This window comes from Ctenopharyngodon idella, chromosome 14 (genome assembly GCF_019924925.1).
Source record: "Ctenopharyngodon idella isolate HZGC_01 chromosome 14, HZGC01, whole genome shotgun sequence".
In the NCBI taxonomy this organism is placed as follows: domain Eukaryota; kingdom Metazoa; phylum Chordata; class Actinopteri; order Cypriniformes; family Xenocyprididae; genus Ctenopharyngodon; species Ctenopharyngodon idella.
Genome location: NC_067233.1, coordinates 17,061,245 through 17,078,525, shown reverse-complemented (window position 1 = coordinate 17,078,525; position 17,281 = coordinate 17,061,245). Strand labels below are relative to the sequence as shown.

General features: G+C 37.4%; 1 protein-coding gene across 1 annotated transcript in view; it reads right to left on the bottom strand.

Annotated features, from left to right (window-relative positions):
• The window catches only part of ctnna1 (catenin (cadherin-associated protein), alpha 1), a 103,755-nt gene extending 86,759 nt beyond the window's left edge, over window positions 1–16,996 (bottom strand). Inside the window, exons 1-6 of the mRNA XM_051859598.1 lie at window positions 16,726–16,996; window positions 12,598–12,706; window positions 12,315–12,510; window positions 8,377–8,543; window positions 4,221–4,340; window positions 2,860–3,129 (exon numbers count right to left, since the gene is read on the bottom strand). Coding sequence (XP_051715558.1) covers window positions 2,860–3,129; window positions 4,221–4,340; window positions 8,377–8,543; window positions 12,315–12,510; window positions 12,598–12,702 — 858 coding nt within the window. The 5' untranslated portion in view covers window positions 12,703–12,706; window positions 16,726–16,996. The remainder of the gene's footprint in view (window positions 1–2,859; window positions 3,130–4,220; window positions 4,341–8,376; window positions 8,544–12,314; window positions 12,511–12,597; window positions 12,707–16,725) is intronic.
• Between the last annotated feature and the right edge of the window lie 285 nt (window positions 16,997–17,281).

Here is a 17,281-nt window from a genome sequence, read left to right as displayed (position 1 = left end):
ACAATTCTGAGACCACCATAAACATGGAGATTAGGCTGTAAAAGGAGACAAAGATCTTTTTCCCCGCTCAAGATTCACACCTCTTAAGATAGGTGTGGACTGATTTGTCTTTAAAAGACACTTACACCAGAATATCAATGCTCATTTCTTCTTCTGATGAGACAGACACTTTCCTGACTATTCCAGCAAAACGTGCTTTCAAGTTAACTCCATTCAAACTTCCCGTGAATGACACGATCTCTGGAAGACACCAACGAACGCTCCAGCTCACGAACGCACTTAGAATCTCCATACACATGCAGTCTTTGCTCAGCACCAAAAAAAAAAAAAAAAAAAAAAAAAAAAAAAAAATCAATGCAAGTATTGTTCTTATCAATCTTTAGATGCGTTTTTACTCCATTGCTCGATTCAATTGATTCATCCATGGCAATAATACTTTTGTTAAAGAAAACATTAAAATATTTTCATATTAGATTTATGCTTGTTGGAAATGATGTTCAGATTAAAATATTTTGCAAATATCAAGCTTTTAGTCATTGTCAATCTTTAAATCAATGCAAAACCAGCATATACAAATTAAGAGAACGATTCATCAACATGCAAGGTAGGGGTGTTGAAATTAATTGTTTCTATGATGCATCGCAATGCGGACGATTCTGCATCGATGCAGCCTAATGACGTTTCTCTGATGTCATTCATCACATACACGCTTCTCACGAGCCTCCACTATCTTTACTGCTTGGAGTTACCAGATGTCAAGAGCATAAATCCCCCAATCAGAGCTTTTCTTATAAAAGCATACGTTTGGGGTTTTCTGTCCAATGGTTTACTTAATCTTCCCAACCTGGCAAACACGCGCACATGCAAAAAAGCACTGATAATCTGATAAGTTTAACGATGTCCATTGTGAAATTCTGCTCAAACAGAAGTGTCATACAGCCAATTTGTGATCCTTCACAAAGCAGCATCTGCGATTTGCTGCTACTAAAATTGCAAGTGAACTTTCTCTGTGACAAACTGTAATAAAGCCAAACATGAAGATCAACCACATTGTATGTGATCAAGGTTGGGGAATAAATACAGTTATGCAACATCTTTGCTACAACAAAGTAAAAATTTGCCATTTGGAATTACTGGAATTAGGAGCCACCATTTTTTAACTGATTTTCTGTTTGATGAAGCTATCATAGTTGGTTAAATAAAGTACATGCACCACCTACAGGCCTATTAGGTTAAGTAAAATGTGAAATGGCCTTTATTACTTGCCTTTTGATAAAATTTGATAAAATATTTATTATGCCTTTTGATAAAATAATAAAAGTAAATATACTACGTAATATGTGCATGTGTTAACTTATTTTTCTCTTTCTCTGGAATTATTAATCGTGATTAATAATCATGTTTATAATGTGAGCAAAATCATTATCTTGCAGCCCTAATCAAACAAATAAAAATTGCTGTTAAAATTCTGCATTTAGCAATCATTGTGGCAAGTAGTGGGAAAAGGTAAATGTCCCACCCTGTCCATCAGGAACAAACTATATATTATGACTTATTACAGGTTGCATTTGCTAGACATAAACAAGTTCAAAAGAAATGTATGCAGACACCCAGTGCTCAAACACAGCTAGTGCCATTATAACCTAAATTTTTTTTTCCTTTTATAAAGATCTCTATGGCAACATTTCAGTTCATGCATATCATTTGAATTTATTATTTCACTAACTGATTGTTTAAAATGTTGAGAGTGCAACAGACCAAAAACAGTTAGACTAATGGTTCGCATCCTATTCTGGAAGGAGACTCACTGTTCAAAGCGCAAATAAATGAAGGATAGCTAATGATCACTTGCTACCCTTAACCTCAAATTAAATTTAGAGACTCTGATCTGAATTATTTAATACAAGTAACATCAGAACATAAATGCATTGCTTAGACTAAATTGGCATGCTATTTCCCTATAAGCTTTTGATGCTGACCTGACTCAACCCTGCAACAAAAGTTCAGACTTGTGAAAGACTCTCTGAGGTCAGTAGCTCAGCTTTGTTTGGACATACAAATATAATCTGATTGAATCGTGGATTACTGTCTCCTCAGTACAGTTCAATCACACACCGGATTTGTCAACAACAAGCTCTTGCGCTCTTTGTTGATAAAACTGTGTGGAGCAGTTGCAGAGGGTGATGGAACTGCTGTTCGATCCTACTCACAATATGCTCCTCTTCATCACTGGCTACAAAACAACTTTGTGTGCTTTACACACAACTGAAAGCAAAGTTTACCAAAAAAAAGTTTCAAAATGAAGCCTTGCATTTTAAGCCAAAGCCTGATGTTTCTATAGCTAAGATGATAAATTCAGTGGCAAACATTTGTGATGATGAATTACTGATTCAGCAATTAAAGGTTTTTAAAAACATTAAGCCATGCCTGAAGTCTGCAATGGACTCCATGTTTCATAACACTTCAATGCAACCTTTTCTGTGAATTCTGAATATTTTACAATCTATAGCCCATGCCAAGTTTTATAGAGCCATCTTCTCATACCATCACTGAAAAGTGCACAAGTTTCCCTGTTGTTCTGCCCTTTTGTTTTTGAAAAAAGCATGTCGCTGCAGGATACAATATGAAATCTGTCCCAATGCAACCGGCAAAAAAAAAAAAAAAAAAAAACACCATTCCCTAAATGACAATGCTCACAGAGCACGATCCCTTCAATTAGAGGGAGGCCAATTCTCAGTTTAGTCTTGGTCGTGATGCTGAATGACAATTCTCCACTGACACCACTTATTAGCTGGCTATTTCTGTCTAGATCAGAGAAACTGGCTCAAAAATGTGACATCCAATGGCCCACAGACTTACATCAAAGTTGTTGAGGGCATAGGCTAGCTCTCCTCCACCTGCAGGCTGGGAGAAGCTGGAGTCCTCGCTGCTGGTAGCCTGGGCTGCATTAGATATGCCGGAGACAGCGTGCTGCAGCTGCTTGTAGATGAGGTCCCGGTTGGCCTTGTACGCAGCCACGTCTGGGTGCTGCAGGCAGGCACGCGAAGCCGTGTACAGCATAGGAACGTTCCTCTGAAGGACGCCGCGAGCTGCTGCCATTTGATCTTTGTGATGGACGTCCTTGAGTTCCTGTCATACAAAGAGGGGAAAGGAGGAAAATTTAGGGGTGATGTTACAGCCTTGTCATAATAAGGACATTGACGCACTCTGATAGAGCAAAGTCCCCACCCCACCCCAGGGCCCACACAACTCATAATCACATCATGAACGTACAGTCTGGCAAATCTGCAGCATAGAAACACATGCCATGTTACCACTTCCATTAAGCAGAGAGATTGGCCGTTTTGGTAAATTTGGCTACTTTTTGAATTGTCGTTCTATGTAAAAATGAGTCGGACTGACTTTTTTTTTAGCATTTCATGCCTTAAGTGACGCATTAAGATGACGTGTCAATTTAAAATCAATGGCCTGCTCCATTCACACTCTGTCTAGCTGTATGAAAAGGAAATGTATCCTGCATGAACGCCCTCTAATCTCTAAAGTGTTGCTGTTGTGGGTACTTTGCTCTATCAGAGTGCTTCAATGTCCTTATTATGACCATCTTTATGGAATGAGGAGGCATAACTCCTCATTCCACAAAAAAAAAAAAAAAAAACACTTCTTAAAAATCTTTTAATACCAAAGCAATTTGCACCTTGGAAGTGAGGACACAGCATCTGTCAACTGATTCACGAAATTATAAACTTAAATAAACACTACAAACTGAATAAATAAAATGAACAGCTCAACTCCACATTCGAACTGAGAAATAATTAGTATTGTCAAGATACTATAATCTCTCTCAAATGGAGAAACAATGTTCATTCTATTAATAAGTGAGCTCACCTGGAAAATTCATCCTGAAATCTATCACTGTTGACTACCGCTGAAACTGATTAACCCAAAAAAAAAAAAATCCCAAAGACCCAAATTCTCATATAATTTAAATGGATTTTGTCACTCTAGCTGCTCCAACTCAATCTTGCTTCCCCCCTCCCAGACTGGTCCCAAGAAGATTGTGTGTATAACCACAAACAAAATCATCAACCAGTGCTAGATAGCTCCTCGCTCCACATGTGGGCAGAGGATGTAATGCTATTCAAAGTCAGTACAACCTCGAATGAAATTAGATCTCCTCTGATTATTTGGTGCACTGGGTGCATTGAGTGGGTGCATTTTACCTGCTGCCTCTTTGCCGCCATCAGGTTCAGTTTGTCCACCTCCGGTTTCAAAGCTTTGTACTGGATACCCAGGTCCTGCTCAGTGCCTGCGTTACGCACCTTCACCAGGCTCTCCTCCACCTGTGGGTCAAGTATGATAAGCCGTTATAGAAAAGAAGCCTTAATCTATGGCCTTAAAAAAAAAAAAAAAAAAAAAAAAAAATGTAATAAGAGACATTAAGTGCGACATTTGAAATTCATTCATACGTTTATCCTGCAGACTTTGTATTCGTTACTCATCATAAAACTATTTTAGGGTCCCTTGGGGGACATATGAATATTTACAACTTATTTTCAGATTTTCCACCTTTTATTAATAGAGACAACAGAAAGGACTTGAGAAAGGGGGAACTAGATCAGAACACCTCACAAGCTGGAAACATTTTTTAATAAACTATACACGGACACATTAGGACTGGAGAGAGAAAGAGAGAGGGAGAAAGAGAAAGATTTCTTTAATTATGTTTGGATACTTTCCTGTGATATTCTTATAAAAACTTAAAGCAGAACAACTGAAAAGGCATCAATATGAAATTACTGTACTGAAAAATTATTAGTGATGTAACCAGTGAGCCAGAAAATGCCACCTACATTCAATTGTAATCATTGCGTCTCATTCACCCACAACAGTAAAAGTGAAAGAAAAATGCCAAATAATAATGTCCAACTCTATCATGATTTTCTTTCATAGTTTCATATTCTAATTAATGCAACAATTGCATTAGACAAAATCAGACAAAATAAATATTTCAGGGTCACACAAGCATACTTGAAAAGCTTAATTTGATCATTCAAGCTGAGCTTCCAGAACAACTCAATGAAGAAAAAAAAGTGAGACAAACAACGCCTACTCTTTCACAAGAAGGCTTCTGCTTCCACTTGCACATACGTCCATCATAAACTTCAAGCGAGAAACACTGGCATAAAAATCTAATTGTAACATGGAAAAAATAATATAAAATAAAAATAAAAAATAATCCACCTGTATCACATTTCCAATGAAATCTCTGAGAGGGATGTTTTTCACAGCCCTGCCAACATGGTGAAATCATTTTGCGCACAAACGTGACAAGACCGCTCTACGGTGCATAAAGAACTACACAGCATGATTCAATAGCATGTGGCTTGTAGAAAAAGAAAGTGAATGTAATCTTGTTTCTACCAACAATCTATAGACTAAATTCAAACAAATCTAATATAAAACCTAGACGTATGTGAAACAAAGTGAAGGCTACGGTAATGCTTGCAACATGCAGCTTCCATGCAGGGTTTTCTTTATATGAAGTGTTTATATTCACACACAGTAACGGTTTGCTGCGCATATAATTACTGCTGGAAGAAGTTCAATAAGAGTTGGGCAATAAAGCCTGAGGGCAATAAAAGTACTGAGACCAGTGCACATGATGAAGGGGGTAAATAGGACAAAGCTCGGGTGTCTTTGTTTATGCTTTACTCAGCCTTCTGGACCAAAGCCAGTTCCCTGGGGCACTACCCTTCGGCTTTAGCTTTTTCTCAGATCCAGAGCCTGACGAGGGATAGAGATAATGAAGGGGGTTATAAAAAGAAATCTGAAATCAGTGGTGGACTTAGAGTCTAAGTGCTACAGCAAGATATGAAGGTTCAAAATAACCTTGCTATCAGCAGACTCCAATGTAAATGGTAACACCAGTTATATACACAGAACATTTTGGCTAATTTCCAGCTTAAAACCTGTATTCCAACAAGTGTCATGCATTTGAAAAAGACCAGTCTGATACTTTGCCAGAGAGCTTCTGCTGGTTGGCATGATGTGAGCAAGTCCAAAATGAAATGGAAATTGCCGGGCACATACTCTGCCCATTTTCACATAACCCCTCCAGGCATGTCTAGAGTGATCAAAACGTAAAAAGAATCATTCACCCAAAAATGAAAACTGTGTCATAATTTACTCTCGACAGATGCCAAAGGTTCTTGCATTTCTCATAATCGAATGTGACAAGGCAATGAATATGCAACGCGTGAAAAAGATTTGAGAGCTACAGCAGAGGGGAAAATTATCAGTAAATATAACAAAAGACAAAGCTAGCACATGGATTGAGAAAACTTGTACTAAAGTGTGAGAATCATATAGACCACTGTTACGGTTTTGACTGACAGCCCATGGACATCGCATGAAAAACAGGAAATCCACAGAAATCCATCTGGAACTACACTATTGTTCAAAGATTTGGGGTAAGTAAGGCTACGTTCACACTGCGAGTCTAAGTGATGAATTCCAATTTACTGGTCAGATTTTTTTTTTGTTTTTTTTTTGTATAGCTGTTTACTTTGTTTTAAATGTGGCCAATATCAGATTCCAGTGTGAACAGATCATAGTCCTGGACTGACCTGCATGCGCAAAAGAACGATAAAAAGACGTCACAGCACGCTGTCATACAGACGTAAACACAAAGGACTTTAAAGTAAGCCATTACGCATTTATTGTGTGATCTGTCGCGGAAGCCAGCGAATTTATGTGCAGGTAATATAAAAAACAAAGACGAGGATGCGAAAAAAGCATGCATGCATGCATGCATGAATAAATAAATATATATAGGATTACAGTGACAGGTCTACAAGCAAAACATGAGGACTTACATATATATGTAAGTCCTCATGTTTTGCTTGTAGACCTGTCACTGTAATCCTTATGAGTTCTGACACATCACTGTCCTTCCACTGACTACCCTTCGCAACTGTTTTGATAACTTTCAGGTATGTAAAATCTAGGGATGGATACTGAAACCTGATATTAAATGAGCCCCAGGGCTAAATTATGAAAGACCACAGTATCGATAAGCTCCAACGTTATCGGTTCTGCTGTCGGTACTGGAGAAATTAAGAAAATACACGTACTATTTATTACTGCTATATAGACGTTATCTTGTAAATTCTATCTCACCAGCCATTTCTATATGCGATAATATTAAGACATTTGTCTATGATGCATTTTTTGATATTCGCAATCCGTAAGAGAGATGGTGAAGCGGAATTTTCAGCATCATTACTCCAGTCTTTAGTGTCACATGATCATTCAGAAATCATTCTAATATGGTCATTTGGTGCTCAAGTTCTTATTATAAATTTTGAAAACAGTTGTGCTGTTTAATGTTTTTGAGGTGACCAGTGTTGGTTATGACCAAAAAAGGGGTCATGAACTGAGAATTCAAGTTTTCCTTGATCTTAAGGAGGTCATTACACTATAAAAATAACCTATAAGTTTCAAAACTCAAAACTTCCTTGTTATTCCACAACAGCTTTTATTGAAACCAAAGAAAAAACGACAGGATCTGAAACGTGTGGACTTATCATAGTGTGGCGAAAAGACCGCCTCTCTAAAAGATATGTATGTATGTATATATATATATATATATATATATATATATATATTTATTTATTTATTTATTTATTTATTTAGGCAGGTTGTAATAAAAAACAGATTCTGTGAGTTTTAATAAATTGTATTATTACTACAAACTCTACTACTATTACGCAATGGTAATCTATTTCTGTTATAAATCAGTCTTGAACACCCGAGTTTCTGATTGTATATGATATGGCGATAAGTTTTTCTTGAATGAAAAGGTAAAAAGTTTGAGGTGAACTCTCAGAGCAGCTCTGGAGATTAAGTTCATGTGTTAATGTCCTCATATAGTGAGACGGCAGATGCTGAAAACACCACGAGTGCCATGCTTCAGTATGTGCGTAGTAGACAAAACTGCTGCGCTCATTCACAAACATGCTGAACATGTAGATTTTTTGAGCTTTCATATTCACAGACACTAGTCCATATAGCAAATGAATTCATTGTACAGCCCTAATTTTGATTTATTCATCCAAAATTCAGTAAATGCAAAGGAGAGCATTTATTTGAAACAATTTTTTTTGTTGTTATATTTTGTATTTATTACATCCTTGCAGAATAAAAGTATTTCTTTTTTCTTTTCTTTTTTTTTCTTTTTTTTAAATACTTACTGACCCTAAACTTTTGAACAGTAGTGTATATGAGATACAGTAGTGTATATGAGAAATTATGGTTTTCAATTTTTAGTCAACCAACTTTTCAAGGAGTAAATACATGTGCATGTGTCTCACTCACCAGTTTGAGCTGAAGCAGAAGCTGGTACACATCAGCCATGTCCGCCAGTACAAGCAGATGAGTGACAGCAGAAAGAAGGGCACGTGCAGCACGGACCATATTGCCTCTCTTAACTGAAGAACAGGGATCCTCTGCAAACTCTCCTGAGGCCATCTTCATGGAATCTCCTACAGAAAAAGATTCATACACAAAGTCTCATTATTAGTTTTAATTTGTTCTTTCATAGCCCTCATGATGCAAGAGCAGCAAGGGCAAAGAAATGATCTTTTCCCAATGTGGAAGACGACATAAAAGATAACTCAACATCTGAAGATGCAATTACTTCCAAAGCGGCCCTTTGAAATGCTAAAGACTGGGACCTAATTATTGTCTGTTATTTGATTAAATTCTGCCTCCATTAATTGGCAATGATAATACTGTCCAAGGTCATTAGCGAGAAGACCACGGACACACAACAGCATGACGTACAGATGTAGCTACGGAGGTTCTTTAGTGGCAACCCTGCCACATAAACACAGTAAACAATGTGCGTGACAGAGGTAAAACATCAATAATTCCCTGTAACAAAGAACTACATGGTGAGCTGTGAAACTTAAACCTGCAATTCAAGTGGTAGATCTGATTCAGGCACCCCATGGTATGTCATAAGAGCAGAGCAAACCACTACACACAAGAACAACTAACAAGATGAAATATAAAGCTAATCACCAGGGCAGTGGGTGTTCATGTTCAAAAATAAATGCCAGTGGTTATGGGGTGAGGGGTTAATTGCATTAGGATGTCATTTTGTGAAATGCTAGATGGAGAGCAAAGTCAGAAGCAGTGAAACACTGATGAAAGCAAGGGCTCGATTCAAGTCTGCTCATAGCCAGAGCTCTCTGACACATACTAGCACACCAAACGAGTTCTTTCAGTGAAGGTCGAGTCCCCGGGATAACACTGACGTCTTATCTGATGTGCCTGTGAAAGGGTGTCATCACTTGCCTTCACAACCCAGTTGGCTCATGTTGAAACCTTTTCAATGCGACAAAGCAGAGCATTTTAACAGCAGCTTAAAATATCGAAACGAATGAGCACAGTCATTCAACCACAAGCCTCACATTCGACATTATCGGGTTGTTTTGTCAAATGTGTCAGCAAATGAAACTGAACACAATCATGCAGATCTCTGCATCCTACTCAAGCCAAGCATAAAAATAAAAAATCTTGCAATGAAAGCGGTCAAGAGCATAAGTAATAGCCAAGTTCATAACTTGCCTGAACTAAAAGTGACTCAATGAAAAGAGATAAAAATCAATTTGAGTGGGCAGTAAGAGCTGTGTGCTCAGGAGGCGGTCTCATTCATTCCTTTGTTGATGTTTGGAAAAATGTGCAGTGTTCCCTGGTAACAGGAAGCGAGTCTCACAGAATGACAACAAACTGAAAAACAAGATTTTCTGGGTTATTGCGCAAGTGGTTTCCACAAATGCTGAATGGTAGCTCTAAGACCCTGTCTATTTTTTCCATCATTTAAAAATAGATTCGTCCGACCATAGACCACACAAAAAGCCAGGAGAACTAAGGACTGCAGGGACTGTCATTCCTTCCAGAGGGTGCAATCAATAAGACCATTTTCACAGGCCTGATAGTGATCAGTGCACCCATAATAAACTCACATCTATCACTTCTAAAGTAGCGCTCACAAGAGGACCACAGTGGCTTGAGATGAAATTTTGAAAGCGGACAGCACAATGAGCATCCAGATACCTTGCAGGGAAGGTAGACAGCATTCTCATTCCCAGCATCCTTCGTCCCGTTGAAAGGTGTGAAGCAATCAAAATCGGTTTCTACGGTAAATAAGACATTCCACCCAGGAGACATGCTAATGTACATGCAGCAAACAACTCTGGAGCTGTTAGGGAGAAAATTGTTGAAGGATTCAGTGGTTTCTAACGTGCATTATGCAATGATTACATTTGCCCGGCTTGCAGAACAGCTGGTAAGCCACAGCTGGGTACTGGGATCTCTTTTCAATCTAGGGAAGCTTTAACCCCACTCAATGGTGGCATTATCAGTCGAGCCATGCATGGTTGAGCAAAACTGCATAGCTGACAGTCTCCGGCACCAGCGAGCAACAGTGTCTGGATTCCACAGCCAATGACAGCATACTAAAACCAATGTGACATTCCTCAGCATCACAGCAGTGTGCTGGCCAACGCTTGACAGATTTTACAGCCCTAACTAAGCCAATAAACACTGAGTGCTGAAGTCTGAAACTGACAAAGATGTTATTCCAACAAGTGACAAGTGGGTTGAGCCTGCACTCTGCATCTCAGAAGTACAAAATGCCACACTAATTCCAGAAGAAGGGGGCATTCCAAGTCAGGAAGCTCACGTCAGCCATTCACTTCGAATGAGAACGTATGGTGATGACTTTATGGTTACAGGTTATTTCTGTCACATGCCAACAGAAGGCAACAGACTTGGCCTGAAGTCTCGCACAAGTAAAGCGTTGCCTTCTCCACATCTGACATCACCCTTGACAACTGGCAGACTCTGTGTACATATGCAAGTTGTTTTGAGCTTGTTTTCTCATTTTTGGCAACTGAGCATAAATAAAAATATCTTGATGGATCAGCGCAGCAAGTCAAGGCAAGCTGTTCACTAATGAATGTGACAATCCTTCCTTAGCACAGGGAGCATAGCCATATACCTAGGATTAGTTAGCAATAGGTGTCAAAAATGCCAGGCAAATTTACTTTGCACGGTAAACTGAAGGCTATCGCATCATATTGAAATGAGTCAAACTAGAGTGCAGCAATGCCCACGTATCAATATCAGCAGAATTTTTAATCAAAAAATGCATGGCAAACAAGGCACGAAGAAATGAGAAGTCGTGCAATTTGACAGGGTTAAACCCTTCTATTAACCTGCCTTCTCTATCCTCTTTCCGCAAGAAGACACGGCAGAGATACCAGTGATGTTCTGTAATGAGAACGAACAACATGAGGGAATATACAGGACAACAGTCTTGGGGAAAGTACACACTCCACTGCATGATAGCAGCAACTCTGATAGCACAAGCCAAGCCCTCTTAATTCAAAAATCCATCCACACATGCAGATAAGCACAGACAGATAATGAAAACACGAAAATTAAACCACTGATTAAAGCCATTATTTGAATTAGGATATTCAACCGTTTCTTGTAATTGTTCCAATGGCTGCAGCCACTTTTGAACTCTTATAATAGCGTCAACACTAAGACTGTTAACACAGATTTCACGAATCGATACTGATTCACAAGCTCGTAATGTGATATCAATTTCTATCTGATACTGATTTGTTTGAATGTATACAAGACATCACTAACAGGTTAAATAAAAATATAACTAATAAGTAATAAACTGCAAATATTTAACCTTTTTGTTTTATATAGCTGACTATCAAGCTATGGACACTGAATGGCTTTCCTGAGATAAATGTAATGTGTGACATGTTATTTACAAGCTGTTGTATTGACATCTTTACATGGTTGAAACTGATTGAGCGACTACACGAGACAGAATGCATTTCAGTAAGTTGTACTGTTTGTTTCAATATACCTTCTGATGTTACATAACTAGTACTATAACTAGTATATATTAGCATATATACACTAGTATAACTAGTAGCAATGAGGTGAAGATGATCAGTTCACATGCACTGTAAATTCATTATAAAATAGAATTTGAAAGCTAAAACTTTATTTTTATATCAAAAGTAACAGCATAAAGCTTATTGCAATTGTTAGATGGTGAAGCGCTACAAATAATGTTTAGTGAACTTTTGTTCACACAACCAGAAAACAGCATAGAATAAAAGATTGATCTTAAAATTTAAAAAGTGTTAATGGTTCATCAAACTGATTAATGTATGTCAACCCCAGCCCTAGTTAGAAGCCTTCTCTTTTTTGCATACCTTGCTTACGGACATCCTCCACTGCTGCAGTCAGCTCATCCTTTAAGAACTGGCTTTCTTTAGCAATCTTCTCTCCTTTATCCAGAAAGTTCTGGGTTGCTGTCTCTACAGAGGCTGCCAGAACATGAGCCTTCTTGGAGCGCCCCTTCTTCTTGTTGGATGGGCCTTTATTGCTGGAGTTCACAAGTGTGGTGACCTGCAAATGATGAAAAAAAATTAAGGAAAACTGTTTTTTGGTGATTACTGCAGCAACTGAAAGTGAAAACTGAAAAAGCAGCCTGACCTGGGTAACCAAGGGCTCAAGCAGTCTTTCCACAGCCAGTGTGCGGATCTCCAGGCTCTTGGGATCCCATTTGAAGTTGATGTTTGCTGTGTTAATGCTCGTCATGTTTCTAAGGAGAAAAAAAATGATCAATGGATTAAGAAGGGTGGTGAGACAAATAAGCAGCCTGGGGCTGTGTCTTTTATCAAATCAAATGTCACATGACAGACTCCCGTTTAGTGAACGCATTCACTAACAAATGTAAATATTCCACACTATTAACCAAAACTCATACTCATGCCGTCTGAGTAGCTCTGTTGCCCACTCATCTAATTTCCATTCAAATGGTGACCACAGTTGTATTGATCAGCAATCTTGCACTGAAGGACAGGGATAATCAGCCAACCCTGAGGGCTCTGCTGTTGTTGCAGGGGTCTGTCTGCACTAGACAGCCAGACTAAATGGACATTGTTTGCTATATAGGTCAGGGAATGCAGACAAAGTGGGCGAGGTCAGTGTTGCATGACCAATGCATTGAAAATAAAACTTTTGAATTCAAATGTGTCCTATAAGAAGTTAGGACATTCAACTTTGGGCTAAGAAAACTGAATAATACATAAGTACTTTTATAATAAAAAAAATCTAACATTAAAAATGAATAAGAATAATTTCCATATATACAGGCTCAATTTGGTGGAAAATATTGTCATTTAGATAGAATTGGTTTGTTACCGTCAGAAAAACTTGGCGGAACACAAGCTTGTGTATTTTAAAACATCAATTAGCATTCTTTACATTCCAATAGAGTGCATAAGTCAGGTTCCAGATGTGAATATACCATTCATTTTCTCTGTTAAAGACAGTTAAAGACTGAAAATCTGATGGCTCAGTGAGGCCTCTATTGCCAGCAATGTCACCGAACCTCTCAAGATCCAGAAAGATACTCAAAACATATTTAAAACAGTTCATGTGAGTACAGTGGTTCTACCTTAATATTATAAAGCGACGAGAATACTTTTTGTGCGCCAAAAAATTAAAATAACGACTTTTCAATAATATCTAGTGATGGGCAATTTCAAAACACTGCTTCAAAGCTTTACAAATCTTTTGTTTCGAATCAGTGATTCGGATCGCATATCAAGCTGCCAAACTGCTGAAATCACGTTCCGAACAACTGATTCGAAACAAAAGATTCGTAAAGCTTCGAAACAGTGTTTTGAAATCGCCCATCACTATATATTGTTGAAAAGTCATTATTTTGGGGTTTTTTTGGTGCACAAAAATATTCTCGTCGCTTTATAATATTAAGGTAAAACCACTGAACTCACATGAACTGTTTTAAATACGCTTTGAGCACCTTTCTGGATCTTGAGAGGTTCGGTGATATTGCTGGCAATAGAGGCCTCACTGAGCCATCAGATTTCATCAAAAATATCTTAATTTGTGTTCCGAAGAGGAGCGAAGGTCTTACGGTTGTAGAACGACATGATGGTGAGTAATAAATGACATTTTTCATTTTTGGGTAAACTAACCCTTTAATAGACATGTACGCTTTTGTTGAAGCCATCAGCCAGATTATTACAAATAATCATGTTTAGAAATGGCAATCATGGAGAAAAATTGCATTACCCAAGATTCTGGAAAGAAAAATCTCTATGGTCTATACTTCTAAAAACCAAGGCCGCTGAAAAACCAGGCGGACGTTGTTTTTCACGTTGTGATTCTGATTGGTCAAACACTCAACCCAAAGGGCGCTGCCACTGGTGATGGTAAATAGCGCAACTAATCAGAAAAGAGTTATCCGGGTAACTTTTTTTTTTTTAATCAATGCCACAAGAACAAGAGGTATTACATAATCACATTATTTACATTAGCAGACAGAAAAAAATAATAAAATTGTACATAAATTTCAGTGCTTTCAAAGCATTACATGATTTCCAATACAACATTGCATAGGTGCAATGAATAAACAGATTCTTTCTTGTCCACAAAATTCATATGTGTATGAAATATTGAGTTTAAATCTTTCCAAAACATGCTTAAGATAAATTCTATGAAGTGTTTTGTAAGACACTTCCTTAATTTTATTGATACAAAACTTATTTTGCAGTTTCCATGCTTTGTCCCAAGAGATGTCACCAAATAAGGAAGAGCAAAAAAAATCTTGCTTCAGGGAAAGACATAAAGAGCATAAGCTTATTGCTACATTGATGTTTTAAAACATCAACATTATCAATGTTCTTTAAAAGTTCTTTAAAAGTAACACCACTCTTTGAAACTGTGTCAAGAACAATAACCGGTAAATGAAATTTTTGAAGAAATTTCGTATATTACAACAGATATCCACTGGAATTAACTAACTGCCTTACTAAAATAATCCCTTCATTGAACTAGGTATGACAGAACAGTTGCTTCTTTGTTGTTCCATATGAAATAATTGTGCTGTGAGAAATTGTGCAATACCAATTTCCATGCAAGTAGGGCTTGTCTCTGAGAAATGGCCAATTTAACAAGAATTTTGTTAACAGCAAAATTACTCTTCCATAAAAAGCAAATACCCCCAAGAGTATGAAATAACAATTAGTAAATAGATTTCAAAGATTTTCTCTATTCTTCATAAACTATCAACCATTTCATTTTGAAAGTGTCAAAGTGTTCCCCACTTTAGTCTTACAAATTACCTCCTTTTTGCGGCTTTATGCGGCTTTTTTCCTCCAAATTAAGTCATAAATTATCTTAGCTATATCCTTAATCACCTTAGGAGGCACATCAAATGATAAAGATATACAGATCTAGATTATATACCTTCCATCTTTGACAATACCTTTCTAAATATTGATACATTGCCTTATTAAACTAATTAAATTTCTTTTTTGTTTTCTCAATAATTGGCTCAAATTTTAAACTGACTCATTTGTTTTTCATTTTTACAAATTACTACACAGAGATGTTAAGTAGTATTTAACTTGAATATTCTCTATTTCTGTCGAAGAACAATCTTTGAGGGGAAACAATACAGATTTATCTAAATTCATTTTAAGGCCTGAAAGAGCAATGAATGCGTCAATATCTCTAATTATTTTGGTACCTCAAATTTGTTTTTCCAAAAAAGACATCCGGGTAACTGAAACCGGTGCTAATTTCATGTCTTGCGTCACACCACTTGCGACTCCCTCAAACTGGCGCTATATTGCGTTATCGATTGTTTCATTTTAAATAATTTTTTCTTTTGCGACAACGTTGAGGTAATTTACAGGTAAGATAATAAAATAAAAAATGTCTAAAATGTAAACAAATCTGTCCAAGTAATTATTATTTATTTGGTGAGTAGCCGTGAAATAAACGGGATAATGTACTTTCACTTTTCCATAATGACCAGCTGACTGTACATTATCTTTTACATATCAAAGGGCTTAGAGAGAAATATTATCAGGATGTATTTTCATGATATGTATTGCATTTTTATAGACAACACGTTATTTCAATAGACAACAGTGTCTGCATCCTGTATTATTAAACTGCGAAGGGCATAACTCACAGGAAGGGCCTGATCCCTAGTTTGTGGTTTAGGCGGAGCCCTGAACTCCTCGTATGGATTTTATATTTCTCATACGCCTTAACCTATCATCATAGGCGACTTTAAAAAAAAAGACCATCCACAAAACACATACGATAACATTTCAATGTCCTGTTTTGCTCTAAAAAAAAAAAAAAAAAAAACCTTCAAGAACAAAACTCCCGACACATTTGTCCTGATACGAGACGTGCAGCTAACGGCTAACTAGCATTCCCCACCAAAGTTTCCAGGATAGTTTCCATTTAATACTTCAAGAAGTTATCAACTTTTTTGTCCTTTCGAGACGTTTTTAAATTCGTCAAAGGGTGATTAACAAGACGTTTACAAGGAAAAAACAGGGTGTTTATTTAGTGAAATATGAAACGACAGAGAGAGAAATATCCCAAACATTCCATGAAGTTGGGAAACGAGCTAACAATGTAGCCACAAACCCCACTTCCGCATTTCTGTCTATCTTGTATTCACAAAACAGACACATACTGAACCAATTATGAGATATATTCACTTTTCTATGAGTTATTAATTAAAATAATTCAATTTAAACTACCTAAACAAAAGCAAAACCTACTCACCAGACGGTTGAAATTCCTGTCAGATTCAAAATGGTGGGATGAGACTTTTAAAATACTGTGGTAAAGTTTTTTTTCCGCGTGTTATAATCCCTCCCAGCGGCTAAACAAAAGCCAAACGATATAATCCACTAAAACTTGACTAAAAGAGCCCGTTCGAGTGATAAATGGAAGAGTTCGTGAAGTGTTTAGGAGGAGTTTCGGTTTTCCCCGTGAGTTCAATGAGGAGGTCTATGATGGCGGATTCCCAGCAGTCAGTCTGTTATCAGGTGTGTTTGGGAGTGGCTCGAGAACTCGAGAAAAGTTCAGCTGATTGCGCAGTGGGGGGCATTAAAACACAATGATGTAAGATTAAAAGGTGTGAAGGGAGATTTGAATTTGTGAAGGGACTTTTTACATGGTTGTTGACTGAATTTAAAATGCTAAATGTGTATATTTTTTCTCTACTATTGCAGTTCAGCTCAGTTCCTGTGCTTTATTTACTGGCATGGCAATAACTGTTGGCTAAATTTGTTTTACATTTGAATCATAGCTTCATAAATTAAGCATCAAGAGACAA